General features: G+C 48.1%; 1 protein-coding gene across 2 annotated transcripts in view; it reads left to right on the top strand.

The window, feature by feature from the left end:
• Positions 1–14821, top strand: part of SDK1 (sidekick cell adhesion molecule 1) — a 2285003-nt gene extending 2270182 nt beyond the window's left edge. For both annotated transcript variants that reach the window (XM_085629198.1, XM_085629197.1), the window contains one exon: positions 14437–14821. In XM_085629198.1, the coding sequence (XP_085485324.1) occupies positions 14437–14709 (273 nt within the window). In that variant the 3' untranslated portion in view covers positions 14710–14821. The remainder of the gene's footprint in view (positions 1–14436) is intronic.
• The last annotated feature ends 1196 nt before the right edge of the window (positions 14822–16017 follow it).

The raw sequence follows: 16017 nt of genomic DNA, 5'->3' as shown, positions 1-16017 counted from the left end.
CCCTGTGTAGTACTTCCTTGCTGTGATCCTGCTACATCAGGGGGTATCCTCTCCATTCTGGACCATAACCAGCCTGGTGAAAGCTTAAGAACTTTGTAAGTCTGATCATAAAGGCTTTCCCACTTTGGTATAGAATTGGAAAGTGGACCCCGCACAACGGGGTGTACCCCTGGAGAATACCTATTCCCTCTAGTGTTGTACTTCAGTCCAGGTTTCCACTATTTAGAGGCACCAGTCTTTTCTTTAAGCATATTTTCGGTAGTTCATCACCATCAACTGTAAGGTGGTTTTGTGAAAACGAATGCGTGTTTCACGATTAAGTTGCTACATCAGGTGTTTGGAATTTGCTTGATGGGGTCATTTTAATTACCTTGAATCAACCAATAAAAATAGTGACATCAGTTTGTACGTAAATGTTGTCTCCAATAACATATATATATATTTATCGTAGTTATCTTCGAATTTGTATTCCCATAAAATAAATGTATCATCAAGACTCAAAGATCCTTTTTGAATCAACAATCTATAGACCCCTGATGCAGCAGAGTGTTGTGCGTATGTATTCCCACTCATGGTTGTCTGCATAGGGCTCACTGCATCCATGCATTGTGGCTTTACATATGTCAGGACATTCTGCTCCTTTTTCATTAAGAAGAATAAGATTTGACGTAAAGCTCGCATTCTTTGTGAGATATGTTGGGGTGAACATCAATCTATGTAAAGGTTTCTGGTACCAGCATATTCATATTTTCTTATCTGTAGTCAATCATTATGACTTCGGACTATCATGTGGCTCGTGACACAGAACTTAGCATCCCCTTCCAGGGATGCAGGAGTGACGCAATGCCCCACTAGTCAGCACCCAATGAGTGAAGCCCAGCCGCAACTTACCGAGAAACGTGGGTACTGCAAACCAGTGCTAACTAATTATGTGGCAGCATTGGTGAGAGCAGAGCGCTGAACAATACTGGCGAGGGCACAGCAAGTAGGATGTTGTATGCCACTATATATGTATGTATGTTGTATATGCATTACACCAACTTACCCGGTATGGGAGGTTAAAGGAAAGTATACAGTCAGTAAGTGATAGGACAGTTAACTTTCTATTGGATATTCCCGTATAATGCAGTGTTCTTTAAAGATATGGTCCAGATCGTGGGTGCTTTGATTGGAAAGGCGCACTACATTCTTTTTGGTACCTCTACATCAGAACGATTGTGTCATCTAGCTGTACACCAATAGAGTACCCTTACTTTATAATTTACAACACCAGTGATCCCATTAGTGCATTTTGTTTAACATCATATCTAGTAGTAACATCTTATGCTAAACCTTTTTCAACAAAAAAGTAAAAAATATTTTTGGGGCAATCAACCCCTCAGCTCGAACAACCCTGAAGGTATTTTTTTTTAATAGTCCATCACTATCTTTGACATCTGAAAATGAGATACCTGCGTGCAGCTGGGAACCCTAACAGTCTAAACATGCAAAGCAAATGTTATATGCATCGTTAAATAAGTAATAGTATATCTCTTATCAGACCTTTAGATCTCACAAAGTGATTCTCAGAATGTTAAAATAAAATGTAAAAAAACTTTCCTGCAGACATTTGCTTGACCTTTTGGGAACAGCTTTACAGCTCTTAGTGCTGTAAAAATTAAAAATAGAAGCTAAGTTTTCTATCTGATAAAAAAAACAAATTGGCACCGAATGAGGTTGGAAAAAATACTTTGCCACAAAGCTATTTACTAATTAGTTCTATGCTTGCATATCCCAGAACTCTTGTTAAAATATCTTATTACTAGGACGTTAATGAATACTTTAGCACCGGAAGGGCCACGTTCTTGAAGCTGACAATGTAAAAGTAGATGATGTAAAGTGTCTGGGGCTGTACTGGTCACTATCTGTTGTGCAACAATGTAATGAGTGCGGTGTAGTGAAGGGAGATGTCATGGTGTGCACCTAGGTAGATACCCGACCTACCACTTTGTCACATGTAACTGTATCTGCCCCCCCCCGGTCCCTCACGTGGGTGTACGACAGTGAAAACCACCACTTCATCTGCCTTTAACTGCTATCACTGATATTTCTGTCCGGTGTGGAAGGTCGGGGAGATTGTGGGGAGGCTCTGTCCATGAAGGCTCTTCATGTCACTGCTGCAGCACACGTCCTTCTGTGATTGGTATCCGGAAGGAGAGTACCAAGTCCCTCATCCAGTAGAAGATTTCTTAGTAGCTGGGGAAGGGCAAGTGGCAGAAGCCGCTGGAACCTGGCCACCGCCTTGACACTTTCCATGCTTGCATGACTCAGACATGCAGCAGTAGAGGTTACAGTAATGGTTATAGTTGGGACTTCTTGCTTCCCAGTTGATGCCTCTGGCATCAGTCACTTGTGTATTAATTAGTGTATATCAGCAGTTAGTGGGTACCACCTGTAAGTGTTTTTTGGAACTCGGACTCTTCGATGTTTGGTGTTGTTTGTGCTCGGCAATGCTGATGTGTTTATATCCCCTTCTGATGAATGTATATTCGCACCTCCTCCTCCTGCCACTTTTACCACACTTGGTGAGTGGTTGTCTGGATTTTTTTTTAACACATACGCGGCTGCTTCAAAGTGGACTTCTAAGCTGGGCATGAAGCCAGAAATGACAGTGCATCCTTAAAGTGTGTTTTCTGAAGTGCAGATTCTGAAGATGGCTCCCTCTCTTCGCACCCACCATCTGAACAACACAGTTTCCTAGGAAATATATGTGTGGAACAAGGCCAGATACTGCATTTGTCAACTCTTCACATGCTTGCCCTCACGAGAGAATATCCTTGTACTGCGTATCAGTAAATTGTGTTACAAATATTTTCAGAAGAAGGATCTACGGAGTTAAAATTGGGAGCTATATTTTAAACATCCATGAAAAATTGAATGTGCTGTACATCAGCCGGGAACGTCATAATGGCACAGTTTCCACTCTATCTATTACATCAAGTTTGCTGTTGCATCTTTTCACTCACAAAAAAAAAGATGTTGTGATCTCTTTCCACCCAACATTAGATGTTTTGTCTGAAATGATTACCCCTTAGCTGTAAAAGGAGTACCTAATCAATGCATCATCAACAATGACAAAAAACAATGAAATCAGTGTGTAGAACACAAGGTGTCTGCATTGATGGGGCCTCCAGCAAAAACGCTCCTCGCAGCTTGTGACATTAGTGCATGTTAAAACAACAAGGTGATGGATGGAATGCTTGAATTAATCTCAGCTACTGGCAATCCCTCCTGCCACATCCCAATCCATCATTTTTTGCCCACCATGCCACCCAAGTTTGGACCAAGCCATATGCAAATCAATATTGACCCTGCTCCCCAATTAAACAGTCCAGCCCGAACTGCCAAGCCAGGTCCTCCCTGGACTGGAAACAAGCATCCTGGGACCGGTTTCGGGGTATCCCCTCTCTTCAGCCAGGCTAGCTTGAATCCATTGGCACAGTGAGCCCAGGACCCACGTCTGGGCATACCTGGCGCACTTGCTTTTGTCACCCTAAGTGGGAAGGGTATGTCCATATGCGAGTCCCGTGCTCACAGCGCCACTGGATTCAAGGTAGCCTGGCTGATAAGTGGTGATACCCTTAAACGAGTCTCAGGATGCCTGTTTCTGGTCCAGAGAGACCTAGCGTGGCAGTTCGGTATGGACTGTTCGTATGAGGAGCAGGGTGAAGACTGATTTGCATATGGCTGGATCCAACCTCGGGTGGCGTGGTGAACAAAAAAAGATGCATCAAACCCAGATCTTTGTGACTGGGGGTGAATGTTTGCATTGTTCAGCATTTTGTCCATCATTTGTTCTTTTTGATGAATGTACATGTGCCACATTCGACCATAAATCGGTGAATTACTTACTGTTCTGTAAAGCACAAGGGCTTGATTCAAGTGCTTGTGAAGGTGATACTTTTTTATTTTATTTAATGATAGTTAAAAGACAAAGCTAACTAGCCCTGAACAGCTAAACACGAAGAATAGTTCAAAGACGGCGCTCAAGCAAATTTGATACCAATTGTCACTATGGGAGAAGTGTAAGACAGAATGCCAAATATTTTCCACATAAGCCTGACAGTGTCAGCAGGAGCAACCCTTTAACTATACATTACGTTTCGGAAATCACCCAAGACTGCTTTCAGACAACTCCATCCAGACAGGGGCCATAAATACCCCCAAACCGCATAAACAAGGAGAGACTTTCAAAACATCGCACCTTGTACTCTGAAGTTAAAGAGATGGGAATTAAAGAAAACTTTAAACCAGCGCTCAACCTTTCATGAAATTCAAATGACTTTGTCCTGGAGAAGTTCCAGCCAAACTATAACCCTTCATAAGAGGTCAAAACGTGTTGACAGCTTGTATTGAACACACCACAAAGGATAGGAGTTATGCGAGGAACTTACCAGCATAATTCTTTGAGGCACAGGATTCATAGAATGTTACCTCGCTTTGGCCGCACTCACTGGGGACTGTGTATATCGTATTTATAAAAGCGCTTTTATGAAAGCATTTTTTTTTAAGTTGGTCAGTAAAATACGTTTTTCTTTTCTTAGAAAGTTGGTATTTGTGTATATGATGTTTATATGAGTTTTCAAATTGTTTGTTTATCAGCCCTTCGTGTAATATGGGGAGTTCTTGCTTGTACATATCCACTTGGATTGTTGTTCAGGGCTGGATTGTGTTGTGTCTTAACTATTACAACTTTAATTCGGCAAGCACTTGAATCAAGACTGTTTGCCTGTCAAAACAGTAAGGGATTCACTGCTTTCTGGCCGCCTGTGGCGGATGTTAATGTATGATGTTTGTTGGCCTCATCCCCAGTAGTCCTGGATGGGCCACCCCCCTGGTGTCTGTTCACTCACAGCATATCTTCAGCAGCCTATATATACTAATAGATACAATTAAGGCGAGGCTGCCAGGAGCATAAGCTGTCACCCCAACCTCTCCTTAATGAAACCAAGAAAGACTATAAGGAAGATGAGAAAATTCATCTTGGTATTTGTCAGAGGTAGCATCCGCTAAAGCCCCTGATACGAAAGCTTCCCTTCCTCCCGCACGGTGTCCTTCATGGGCTGTGCTGGTTGCAGCCCCACTATCTGCCTTCACAGCTGTTACCGCTTATTAGGGAGGTGCTAATACAGCTTTGCTGAGGGCATTCCTCCCTCCATCGCTGCTAAATTAGCGTTGCATACCGAAATTAATGAATCCTGGTTCATTTATCCCTCCCGCGCTTTCATGCTCTCTAGGCAGTATGCAGCACGCTAGACTTCTATTCTGTATTACTAAGTGATCATGAGCATGTTTTTGCATATATTTAAATATGCTATGCTTTTTTTTTTTTCTCTAATTATCTCTTGTGTCCTTTTGGTTGCTGGTGCATGCAATCATCTTGCAGGAGTTGTAAATATGTCTGCTATAAGATCACTGTCATTGTTTTACCCGGTAATAGTGCCTCATTCTAGGAGCCCTGTGATCCGGATTAAAGTGCAGATGGATTCGGGCCTATAAGTAATAGTGTTTACTGATTGCAGAAGTGTCTCCATGAATAACAGAACACTCTGAATGGGGCCAATAGTAGTGAATAGTATTGGCATCTGTGTGTACGCAGTGCAGGCCATAGATGTGATATTTTAATGCAACTGAGTTGTGGACCAGTGTCTTGTGATAACCCACGGCTGGCAGCTGCCTGACTAAAGCCTACACCACACACAGACAGTGCTGCATACCTTAGATCACCCACAAAAACTCAACACAGGTGGTTTTTGCCAAACTCATTGCTTGATTTTTTTTTTTTTAAATACAAGTACAGGAGCCTAAAGTGTTTTTAGGAGCCTGTCGCTGATGCTTCAGAATGGTGGGATTACTGGATACCAAATCTGCCAAGTCTTGATTCCACTTTTGTCTCTTTCTTTAACCAACCTACACTTTTGTCCCTTTATCACACTCTTACAGATTCTCTTTCATCCCTACGTTTATCACTGCTTCTATATGTCCTTCCTTCTGTCTCCACTTTCTGCCTTTCCACCTCTGGCATTGGGTCAAAGTTTGATGATGAAAAAATCTCCTGGCTTTTAAAAATAACCATGGGTGTCCACCACCTGCACAAACTATTCACTGGCCATAATCTTTTATGGTTTACTTTAAACAAAGTTAAACATAAAAAGAAGTTCTAGTAACTTTTTTCGTTTTTTTATTGTAATTGTGCGATTCTAGTTGGCATTGAAAAGTGGTTTTAAGACTGTGCTAAAGAGGGCACGATCTAGTGCTTTCTCTTCTAGTTTTGTAGACAGATCGATCATCCAGGGTTTTCTGTGCCCTGCAAGCACAGAAAACAGCACGAGACACGTGGCAGACATGCTCAGAAGTATTCCTCCAATCTGTTTCTGAACAGGAGCTGACTATGGCACAAGGGCATGTCACTTCACGAGGTCAGATGTGAACTGGACTGCTCGGCTTCCCGGTGCCGCACAATTGAGGCCCTAAGGCCATCACCACTACATTTTCAGTCTTCTCTAATTTCAGGGGCAGTAGAAAGCATTGCATTCCTCCGGTATATTCATTTTAGGCGTGCACTGCTGATTGTAGAGGTGCCGCCTTGCTAGAGTTTTGTCTAACCATGAGGGGTCCAATAGCTATGGGGGGTCCCGAATTACTTGCTTCTCCTTACTCTCATTTCTCATTTCTCATTTCCTGTTCCTCGTTTATCATTTGTTATTCCTCTTTTATCATTACCTGCTCCTGATACGTTTCTCTTTTTCTCTCATAATTTGCAGTAAAGAATAACAAGCATTGGCATAGCCAATAGGTCTCGGTTTTGGGACCTTATAAGTGTTTAACTATGCAACAGTTGCATAACTAAATACTTATATGCCAATGCTTGTTTTTTGGTAGGCACGAAGAGCCACCCTCCCCCATGTAATGCCAGCTGCTGCAACAGAGGAAGGGACGGACTCTGAGGAGAGAGAGCAGAGGAGGAAAGAGCAACAGAGAACCAGTCTGCCAAGTAGGTGCGAACGTTAAAGTGAAAGTAATCATTTCGCGGGCGCTTTGATGTTCGCAGTGGCCGCGCGGTTCACTGAGAACATCAAAGCGCCCGCGAAATGTACATGCAGGCTGCCAAATGGTGCGCGCGCCCAGCGCACATGCACTGGAGTTGGGGGCCTGAAAAGCACTCGTTTGCACTTCCAAATCCCCGTTTTCTATAGCTCTCGCCAGAGCAGCGCTAAAGCGCTGGCTCAGGCGAGACCTAAAAACTTGCAAAGGCTACCAGTGACTCTTCCGCTGTCTGCACGTGGCCTCTTGGTACATTAAAGGGGTGTGTTTTCTCTATGAGGGTGGCATCTGCAGGATGTCCGCCCCCGGTAGCTTCGGGTGAATGGTGCAGACCAGGCCCAGGGTTGCTATAATTGGTTCTTTTTGCACGGTGGGTGGGGTTTATTTTTCCATTAGGTTTTTTTCAGTTAGAGCGTCATTCCGATGCTGTTGGTCCTGGCAGGCGGTAGTGTCTTATTTGTCCATGTCCCTTTCTCCCTTTATTTTTAGGTCGAGCCTAGACAGCGCATGCCTATAGTAAACACAATATTGGGGATAATTTCTCCTGCTGCTTGCCATTGGTTAACTCTGGCATTGCTGTTCTTATCTCGCTTTTTGTTAGCTGGCGATCCCATACTTCACTTCCGTTTCTGGAGGAAGCAGCAGCGACCAACTACAGTTAAGTTACGCTGCAGGCTGTTATCTTATCATTTAGGGACTACTTGTTTTCTTTGCTGCTTGCATTTCCAGAGGAAGTTTGCACACTTCCGCCGCTGGCACATCTTCCAGCTTCTTGCCCTCACCCGATGCCTTGCTCCACTTCCCTCTACCCGGGACCGATGCTTCCTGTGTGTTTTTTTTAGGTCGGGCCTTATCGCCTTACATTTACTGTGCATTTAAAGATCGAGGCCAAATGTTACCAGCAGTTTTGGAATGGCTTCTTTCCTTGTACTGCTTCTGGGTCTTTAAAGCGCACTGCTATCACAGTAAACTTCCTGTAAGCAATGAACACTGCCTCGGCTGTGGGAGCTCCTGAACTTCAATGCTCACTTATTATTTGCAGGAGCACTTCACAGAAGTGCCTGCGCTGCTGTTAAATCCTGGCTGAAAGCTTTGGTTGTGTGCGCGCGCACACGTCTGCTAGAGGTTCACAGTGGTATGGGCAATGTACTATATATACGATCGCATTTTCCCCAGGCTGTCCGATCTAGCACCGCCTTCCGCCCTCTGCTGGTTGTTTACTTGAGTCACCACCAGTCCCTCCCTTCCTCCTCTCACATCTCTGCTTTTAACTCCTGCCCTGTCTCCTTTGTGTTGCTGCTCATAAACACCCCCCTCCGCTAATACCCCGGCCTTGTTGCTTGTTCCGAGCATGTCATTGCATGTGAAAGTTAACAGATGCATGTGTCTGCTGTAAGATAAAGAGCTTTTCAACATGCCCTTATGTTTATCTTAAGAGCATATTTTCGGCTTGTTTTACGTGGATCATCTAGAGAGATCGTTTACCGTCGAATGTGGAGTTGTTTGTACTGAGGCTTTTAGCAGAAGATTCTGTGAGAACTGGCTCCCAAAGAATCGCGTGCTAAGAAACCCCGCAGTGTACATGCAGGGGCATGCGAGCATAAAAGCCAGGGGTTATTTGGTGTAAGCAGGCGAAAATGTATTTATTTCGAAGTAGGTTGTAACCAAAATGTGCCACTGGCCTACAAATCACAGTTCGAAAGCAGCAGCATTCATATGTGCGGATATGTCAGGGCCCGGAGTTAATGAGAGGGTTCAATAACACAGACATTCCAGGGCTTCTCCATTTCAGCTACAGCTCCTAGCGATGAATTGTGCCACCTAGGAAATCAAGCACAGTACCCCTTAATACTTAATATCGGAAAAATTGTATTCACTTGATTTGTAAAAAACATAACTGCCAGGGCTCTTCTTAAAAGGCTACTGCAGCCTGCACCACCCATACCCGCCAACACTGCCATTGACAGTACCAACATAACACCTAAGCAGCAACATCCTGCAAGTTTAATTCAGAGATTTCCAGCTTCCCAAAGCTATGATAACGGCATGAGAGGCTGATATTATTCATGTCCAGTGTATGTTCACATAATAAAAACAGATGATGTGCTCACTTCAGGATTTAAAAAAAGACAACCTCGCCATGTGTTGGGCTGTCACTTGAGCCGGTGCTGACAATGCTATGCCGGGCACCGGAAACCGCTGACAGAAATGAAGCTTCTCTGCTCTTTGTACACTATGCATTAAATACAGTAATTATTGGAGTCACCAGCAATTGTCTGCTAATAATTAGTTATTTGCAGGGGGTCAGACTGTTGCTTGGAATGCCCTGGCATTTGCAATGCAATAGGTCTCGCATTTGCGAGAGTTTAAGCTATTGGCATTGTAAATGACAATGCCTTTTATTTATGTTTTAAAAACCAACATGGAAATAAAAGTCATTGCCAATTACAATGTCAATAGCTCAAATTCTCACAAATGCGAGACCTATTGCATTGCAAATGCTTGTTTATAGTTTTTGTCTACATTTTGCCTTTTTGTTTTTTCTTCTTGGTATTTTTCTTGATAGGTCTGCAGTTCTGGGGTTCTAGGTTGTCGCTTTAGGACAGGTGGCAGAAATGGAGGAGCTCGCGACCAGCCGGAAGTGTTGGGGGCATTGCAGAGTAGTCCTTGGTAGAAGGAACACAGGGGAGCTATGGTTGAGTCACTTGTGATGGCCAGTGGATGAAAGAAAGGGGATGGTGAAGATTGAATGTTTGAATAATCGTTTTGGGACTGTTTCTTGTTGGGGGGAAGTTTAAGGGCGGGGGATTGGGAATTGTTTATTGCATTAGTGAGGCACAGACTTTTCAGGAATTCTAAAATGTTTTATAAGCTGCAGAACTTCATACCTGTCCTAATAAAGTGGCGTATCTGATAGAGACTACTAGCCGCAGATCCCTTCACGTAGAATTATTCCCAGGTGTGAGACTGGATCCGGAAACTTTTGCCACAGCATCCCTGCGCGCCGGAGGCGGGCTGACATCACGCGACCCCGCTCAGGCGTCGTCTGCTTACATGACTTCAGCGAGGTCACATAAGACACGCGCGCCCACGTCAGTTTTTTCCTTTTCCGCGTGCAACGCGGATCCGTTTCTTGCTGTGGGTCCCTTTCTTCCATTCTTTTTTGGTGAAAACAGTGTACGAATGCCTTCGGGCTTTAAAACTTGCACGTTTTGTGGGCGTCTTATGTCGGCGACGGACCCTCACCTAATTTGCATGTGGTGTTTGGGGGAAGATCACGGCACCTCAGATTGTGCGGCGTGCCAAAAGTTGAAGACGAATTCGCGGCAGGAGCGCCGAATGAAACTTCTCTCGGCGCGTCTCGCGTCTCTCCAGGTCGACATCCTCCCCTCGGTCTGCTTCGGCGGACGGCTTCAGATCCGGCCGTGGTCATCATGCTCGCCTTTCTCCGATGTCACGTGAGCGTCGCTCCCCTGTGGGTAAGTGGCACAGTTCGTCCCCGGGGGCTGGTTTCCGGCCTACCGGAGGCGTGGACTCTCCGCGGGTGATACGGCCCCGCGTGTCGTCCTATCCACCGTTTCCCGGTGTTGGGGAATCGAGAGTCCAGATGGAGACTTACGTGGCGGCTTTGCAGGCCTCGATGGCGTCTCCTCCTCTTTCCCCTCTTGGGGCGTCGGTGGATCCCTCGCCTGGTGCAGGGCCTCCACGGCGCCGCCGGTGGCTCCGGCCCCGGCACCGACTACGTCGGATCCAGGCTTGGAGGATGTGGTGCTGTTGGGGTGCGGCTCCTCTGGGGCACCTCCTTCAGGCCACGGCGTCTCTGCCTCATCTCAAACCCCCGCGGAGGTCCCTGTGGTGTCGCGGGAGGTCGCCGGGGCTCGGGTCGCATCCCCGAGCCCCTCTCGGTCCCTTGGCAGGGTGGTTCTGTCTAAGGCCAAGGTGACCCCGCTACGGCGCCGGCAGCAGCTGGACCGTGCGGAGCCGCAGGGGTGAGTGGCCCCTCCTCGTCCCGCTCCAGGTCGAGGGCAGACCCATCTCGTACCTCTTCACAGGCAGCTGCCTCGTTGGAGGGCGAGTCGGAGGTTGTATCATCCCCGGCGCCGCCACAGGGGTTGCTGGGTGACCTTCGCCTCCTTCTGGGCCGCGGCCAGCGAGGGCTTCAGGCCCCTCCCCGGGCCCATCCCGTTCCTCCACGCAGGTGGTTGCCTTGGCAGGGATTAGGCCGGTGGCACTCCAGGGCCGGTGCGGCTCCAGCTGTACTCCGGACTCCGGTGCGGAGTGACTTGGAGGTCCCCTGCCCGACGACGCCGGATGGCGCCGGTGTCCTGCCGCAGGCAGCTGACTCTATGGCTCCGCGCAGGGGTCGTACCGCGGATTCGTCTTCCGACGCTCCTTCTTCTCCAGAGGCAGGCTGCATATTGGTATCGTCCTCACCGGAGACTGGTTGCCGTGTGGTGTCCTTTTCACCGGCGTCGAAGGGTGGCTCCCCGCCCTTCCTGAGGCAGGGGTGTTCGTCGGAAGAGTGGCAGGTCCCTTATTCTTCGGCTCCTCCTGACTTTCAGGTCTGGCCCTTGCCCGCCCCGCTTGGTCTTGGGGACGGCCGCCTTAGTTTGCAGCCGTCGCCCACAGAGGAACTGCTTTCTCCACCGCGGGACCCTACGGATGCGGGTGCGACCATCACTCACGCGGTGTCCACGGCTGTGGGCATCCTACGCATTGGTGACCTGGTGACTCACTTTCCGGCGGACCATCTGGTGGGAGGGAATTCTTGCTTCCCTTTGAAGGTTCGCTCCTTTCTGCCTTGACGGGGGCTTGGAGGCATCCTGTCTCCGGGGACCCGGTGCCTCTGCATCTTCTGCATCGGCACCTTCCGATGCCACGTGACCCGGCGTGCCTGTCCGTTCACCCCTCAGCCGCCAGTCCCCTTTTGCGGACTTCTTTTCCCTCCCTGCCGCCCCTGTTGGCCCCACTGTCCAGAGAGGCCCGCTGGCTAGACACTTGGGGATGCAACATTTTCGCCTCGACCAGTGCGGCCCTGCGGGCTCTTAACACCTTGTGGGTGCTGGCTAGGGCCACCTCCTGTTTGTGGGACTCGGCTGAGTCTCTGGGGTCTGCAGCGTCCCAGGAGCCTGCTTTGGTGGATTTGAGGCACCATGCATTGGATGGCCGAGAGCTTGCGGCGTTTATTCTCCACTCCGCTCTGGACGTCTCTGAGGCACTGGGCCGGGCCATGGCTTCCTCAGTCGCTCTCTGTCGCCATGCTTGGCTTCGGGACGGCTTCTTCCCCGAAAATATTCGGGAGAGGCTCATTGATCTCCCATTTGATGGCAGTCTGTTTCATGCGCCGGGCCGACTCCGCCATCCAGAGGCTCTTGGCAGGGCTCCATCCTCCTCCTCCACCGTCCCCTCCTCAGTGACTTCTGAGTTAGGGTTGCTTTTGGGCCTTCTTAGGCAGGCGGTTCTATTTGTGGAGTAGGTTTTTCTGGCCGTTACGTCCTTCCTTGGGACTTTGGCCTTGTTGGCTGCTGGATGGCCCCTTTTGTTGTTGTGTGTGAGTTCGGCAAGGGTTGTTGCACAGACTTGGCCCTGAGATTGGGCCTTCTGCTTTGCTTGGGCTGCTATCAAGCCTGTAGCGGGATGCTTTTTTTCCCCGTGGTTCTTTTGTTTCTTCCTCTGCTGCGGACGTTCTTCCAAAGAGGGTTCCCATATATTGGGATTTGACGTGCCCTATGTGGGGTTATGGTAGCTTCTGTCATATGGCTTGCGCTCTGCTGGAGGGTTCTAGTCACCTTCGGGTACCTGTTCTCCATGGTGTTTACGTAGGTTGCTTTTGCTTCCTGAGGTGGTGTGCGTGGCCACTCGCGGTGGTGGCCCGGGCCTCTCCTCCTCTCCCCGCTCCCGTTCTGTGGTCTGGGATGTCCCTGTGTTCTCCCTTGCCAGGCTTTGCCTACTTGGTCTTCCTGGGGCCTCGGGCTGTTCTTCTTGCTTCTGGCCTTGACTGCCAGCATTGTTCTGGCTGGCAGGCTGCTCTCCATCTGGAATGGGCTCTCCTTCTCCTTGGTTTCCTTGGGCCCTCTAGGCTTCTTCTTCTTCCGTCTTCCTATCTTGGCATTCGGCGGAAGCTATGTTTCCTTGTGGGGGAGTGGGGTGCTTCGGCCTCTCCGTCCGTGCCATTGGTTCCTCTGCTGTGAGTGTACGAGCCTCTTCAGCATTCCTTCCCTCCTACGTCCCCTTGGGGTCGGTGGGGTTCTGCTTGTGGGGGTTCCCTTGTCCTGGCAGGGGCGAGGTTCTACCTGGCCCACAGATTTGGTCCCCTGTGGGGCCCTCTGTTCTGCTTTGGCTGGCGGGGTCCTTTCGCAGACCCTCCTTCCCGGGGGTATTGCTAGGGTATCTATTCTACGTGAAGGAATCTGTGGCTAGTAGTCTCTATCAGATGTACGAGTTACTTACCTTCGGTAACGGTGTATCTGGTAGAGACGATTCTAGCCGCAGATTCCTTCACAGCCCGCCCTTCCTCCCCTGTTCTGCGAGGATCCTTGGGTTGGTCTTCAGTACTTCAGTGCCCTGCTGCTCTGACTATTCCAGGTTTGGGGGGGATTGCTTATATCCTTGCCCTCCCTCCCATCCTTCCATTTCTATCCTCTGATTTGAAGGTCCTCTGGCCATGTCTTGCCCTTGTCTTTGTGGATGGTTGCCCTCTAGGTTGGGGTGGCTTGGTGGTTTGTTGTCCCTGTCTGTATTGGGACTGGTCCCTTTTCCTTGCTCAGGATGACGGGGGTGGGCTTCCTACGTGTGCCATGACTTTTCTGCCTGTTCTTCCCTTCGGGGCACAGGGATGGGAGGATGTCTATGTGCGGGCAGGGTGGCTGCGCAGGTTTCTGCTTGTTCTTCTTTCTTCTTTCCCTGCCCTTGGGGTCTGCGGTGTTGGCACTACCCTGGTGGTGTTGTTAGTCACCGTTTCTTTCCAATTTGTTTGCTCTTCGCACACTGTTTCCATGCTCCCACAGTTTTTATCTGGTGGTTTCGCGTTGTGGTGGGGAAAAGTTCTCCGAAGAAAACTGACGTGGGCGTGCCAGGGCGGGTCTTATGTGACCTCACTGACGTCACGTACACGGACGATGCCTGGGCAGAGTCGCGTGATGTCGCCCCACCCCAGTCTCACGCCTGGGGATAATTCTACTTGAAGGAATCTGCGGCTAGAACCGTCTCTACCAGATACACCGTTACCGAAGGTAAGTAACTCTTACTTTACTCTCAATGGCCTGGTTACTGTGTCATTTCGCCTGTCATCTCTGTGGGTACAACACCAGAATTCATAACACAGACGCTGTGCCTTTTCTTGTCGCTCTGCAGGCTTCCGACTCGGATTATGAAGATGAACTGCCAAAGCATTCTTTTGTGAACCACTACATGAGCGACCCTACGTACTACAATTCATGGAAGCGGCAGCAGAAGGGCGTGAAAGCCACAGGGGCTTACGCTTACGAGGAGTGTGCGGTGAGCGAGGCGGAGCCCTACTTCCAGACTGTCATCACCACACAGACGTCAGGGGGCGTGTACTCGCCCACGGGGCAGCCAGCTCCGGGGGCTCGGACTCCTGTCTCGGGCTTCTCCTCTTTTGTCTGACTAGCAGAAAGTGACTTTGCTTTGCTTCCTGCAGGAGACAGACAGACATCTTGGGGTGATCCTAGTGGCTGTGCGCGTGGAACTGGCCCAGTGAATTGTGGACACGTTTGACTCTGGGAAGGGGGTGGGGGGGTAGGGAGAACACGCACGCAAATAATTCTATTTTTTTTAAGACAATCAACACCTGAAATATAGAGCTGAACTCCTATTTTGTAGAAACACTGAAAAAGGACCATTCTAACCACGTGTAAATATCCCCATTTGATTTTGAATTTTTTTAATGTTTTGTAACACTGGTTTTGAAATCTGCTACCTTTTTCTCTTCTTTTCACCTCTTTTTTGCTCTGGGTTAGGGTGTCGTGTATGTTTTCTTCCTTATATTTCCAAAAAGAACATGTTTCACCTGCAGATATCCAGTTTTGAGGTTTGAACCTCTGACATTCTCACCATAGTTTGAAGAAGTGGAAAACGGTTGGTGGGCACCTTTTGTCAAGACCACTCAGCTCTTTTCTGTTTGCGAGCTGAAGGTGGCTACCATTGGTCTCTCACCCAGCATCTTCAGGGGCTTGGAACTTTTTCACAAGTTGTCATTACCTGTCCTTGGGCTCTCCATTTCATCGCTCGTTGATTTTGATGCCCAACATTTCTTCTACAATACTCATCCCATAATTCAGCCTCGGCCTGTGTTGGAATAGAGCATCCTACCTCCATCACGTGTCCTAATGTGCTGTCTGCCTTCCCAGCAGTCTTCAGTTTGAAGGCGCTACGGCGGCTCCTCTCAAAGGCACCGAGAAGAAAAATGTGCGACTTGGCAGGCCTTGCGTGAAAGAATCAAGTTCAGAGCCAAAATTGCTTTTGAGAATCGATCAAAAAGTCATCTCCGGAGATACAGAGGCCACATCGCCAATGGGTTTGCCAAGCAGGATGGAGAAGAAAAGTAATTGCAAAATGTGCTACTTGTATTAAGTTAATCTGTGGCGCGCTTTTGTTCACCCTATTGTACTGCAGCCTTGTCACTTTGAAACCATTCACAAGCTAGCGTTTTGTGTCATAGGTGCTTTTATTCAATAGTTTTTTTTCAAATAAGAGAAATAACACATCTCAGCAGAATTGAGGCAAACTATCCGCTGTTCTTTGTGGAAAATTATTTATAATTGATGATGCAGTTCTGTGACTACCACCTTTTAAGATTGCCAGTGCTTCGGCGGGATAGTTTTTAAAGTCAAATGTGTTCTTATTGAAGTCCAGTATAAATTGCTTTCCTCTTAGGCTATTGATTTTGCTTACCGCTCTTCCTTTTAGGTAGCT

This window comes from Triturus cristatus, chromosome 10 (assembly GCF_964204655.1).
Source record: "Triturus cristatus chromosome 10, aTriCri1.1, whole genome shotgun sequence".
Classification (NCBI taxonomy): Eukaryota; Metazoa; Chordata; class Amphibia; order Caudata; family Salamandridae; genus Triturus; species Triturus cristatus.
This window is presented reverse-complemented; position numbering and strand designations above follow the sequence as displayed.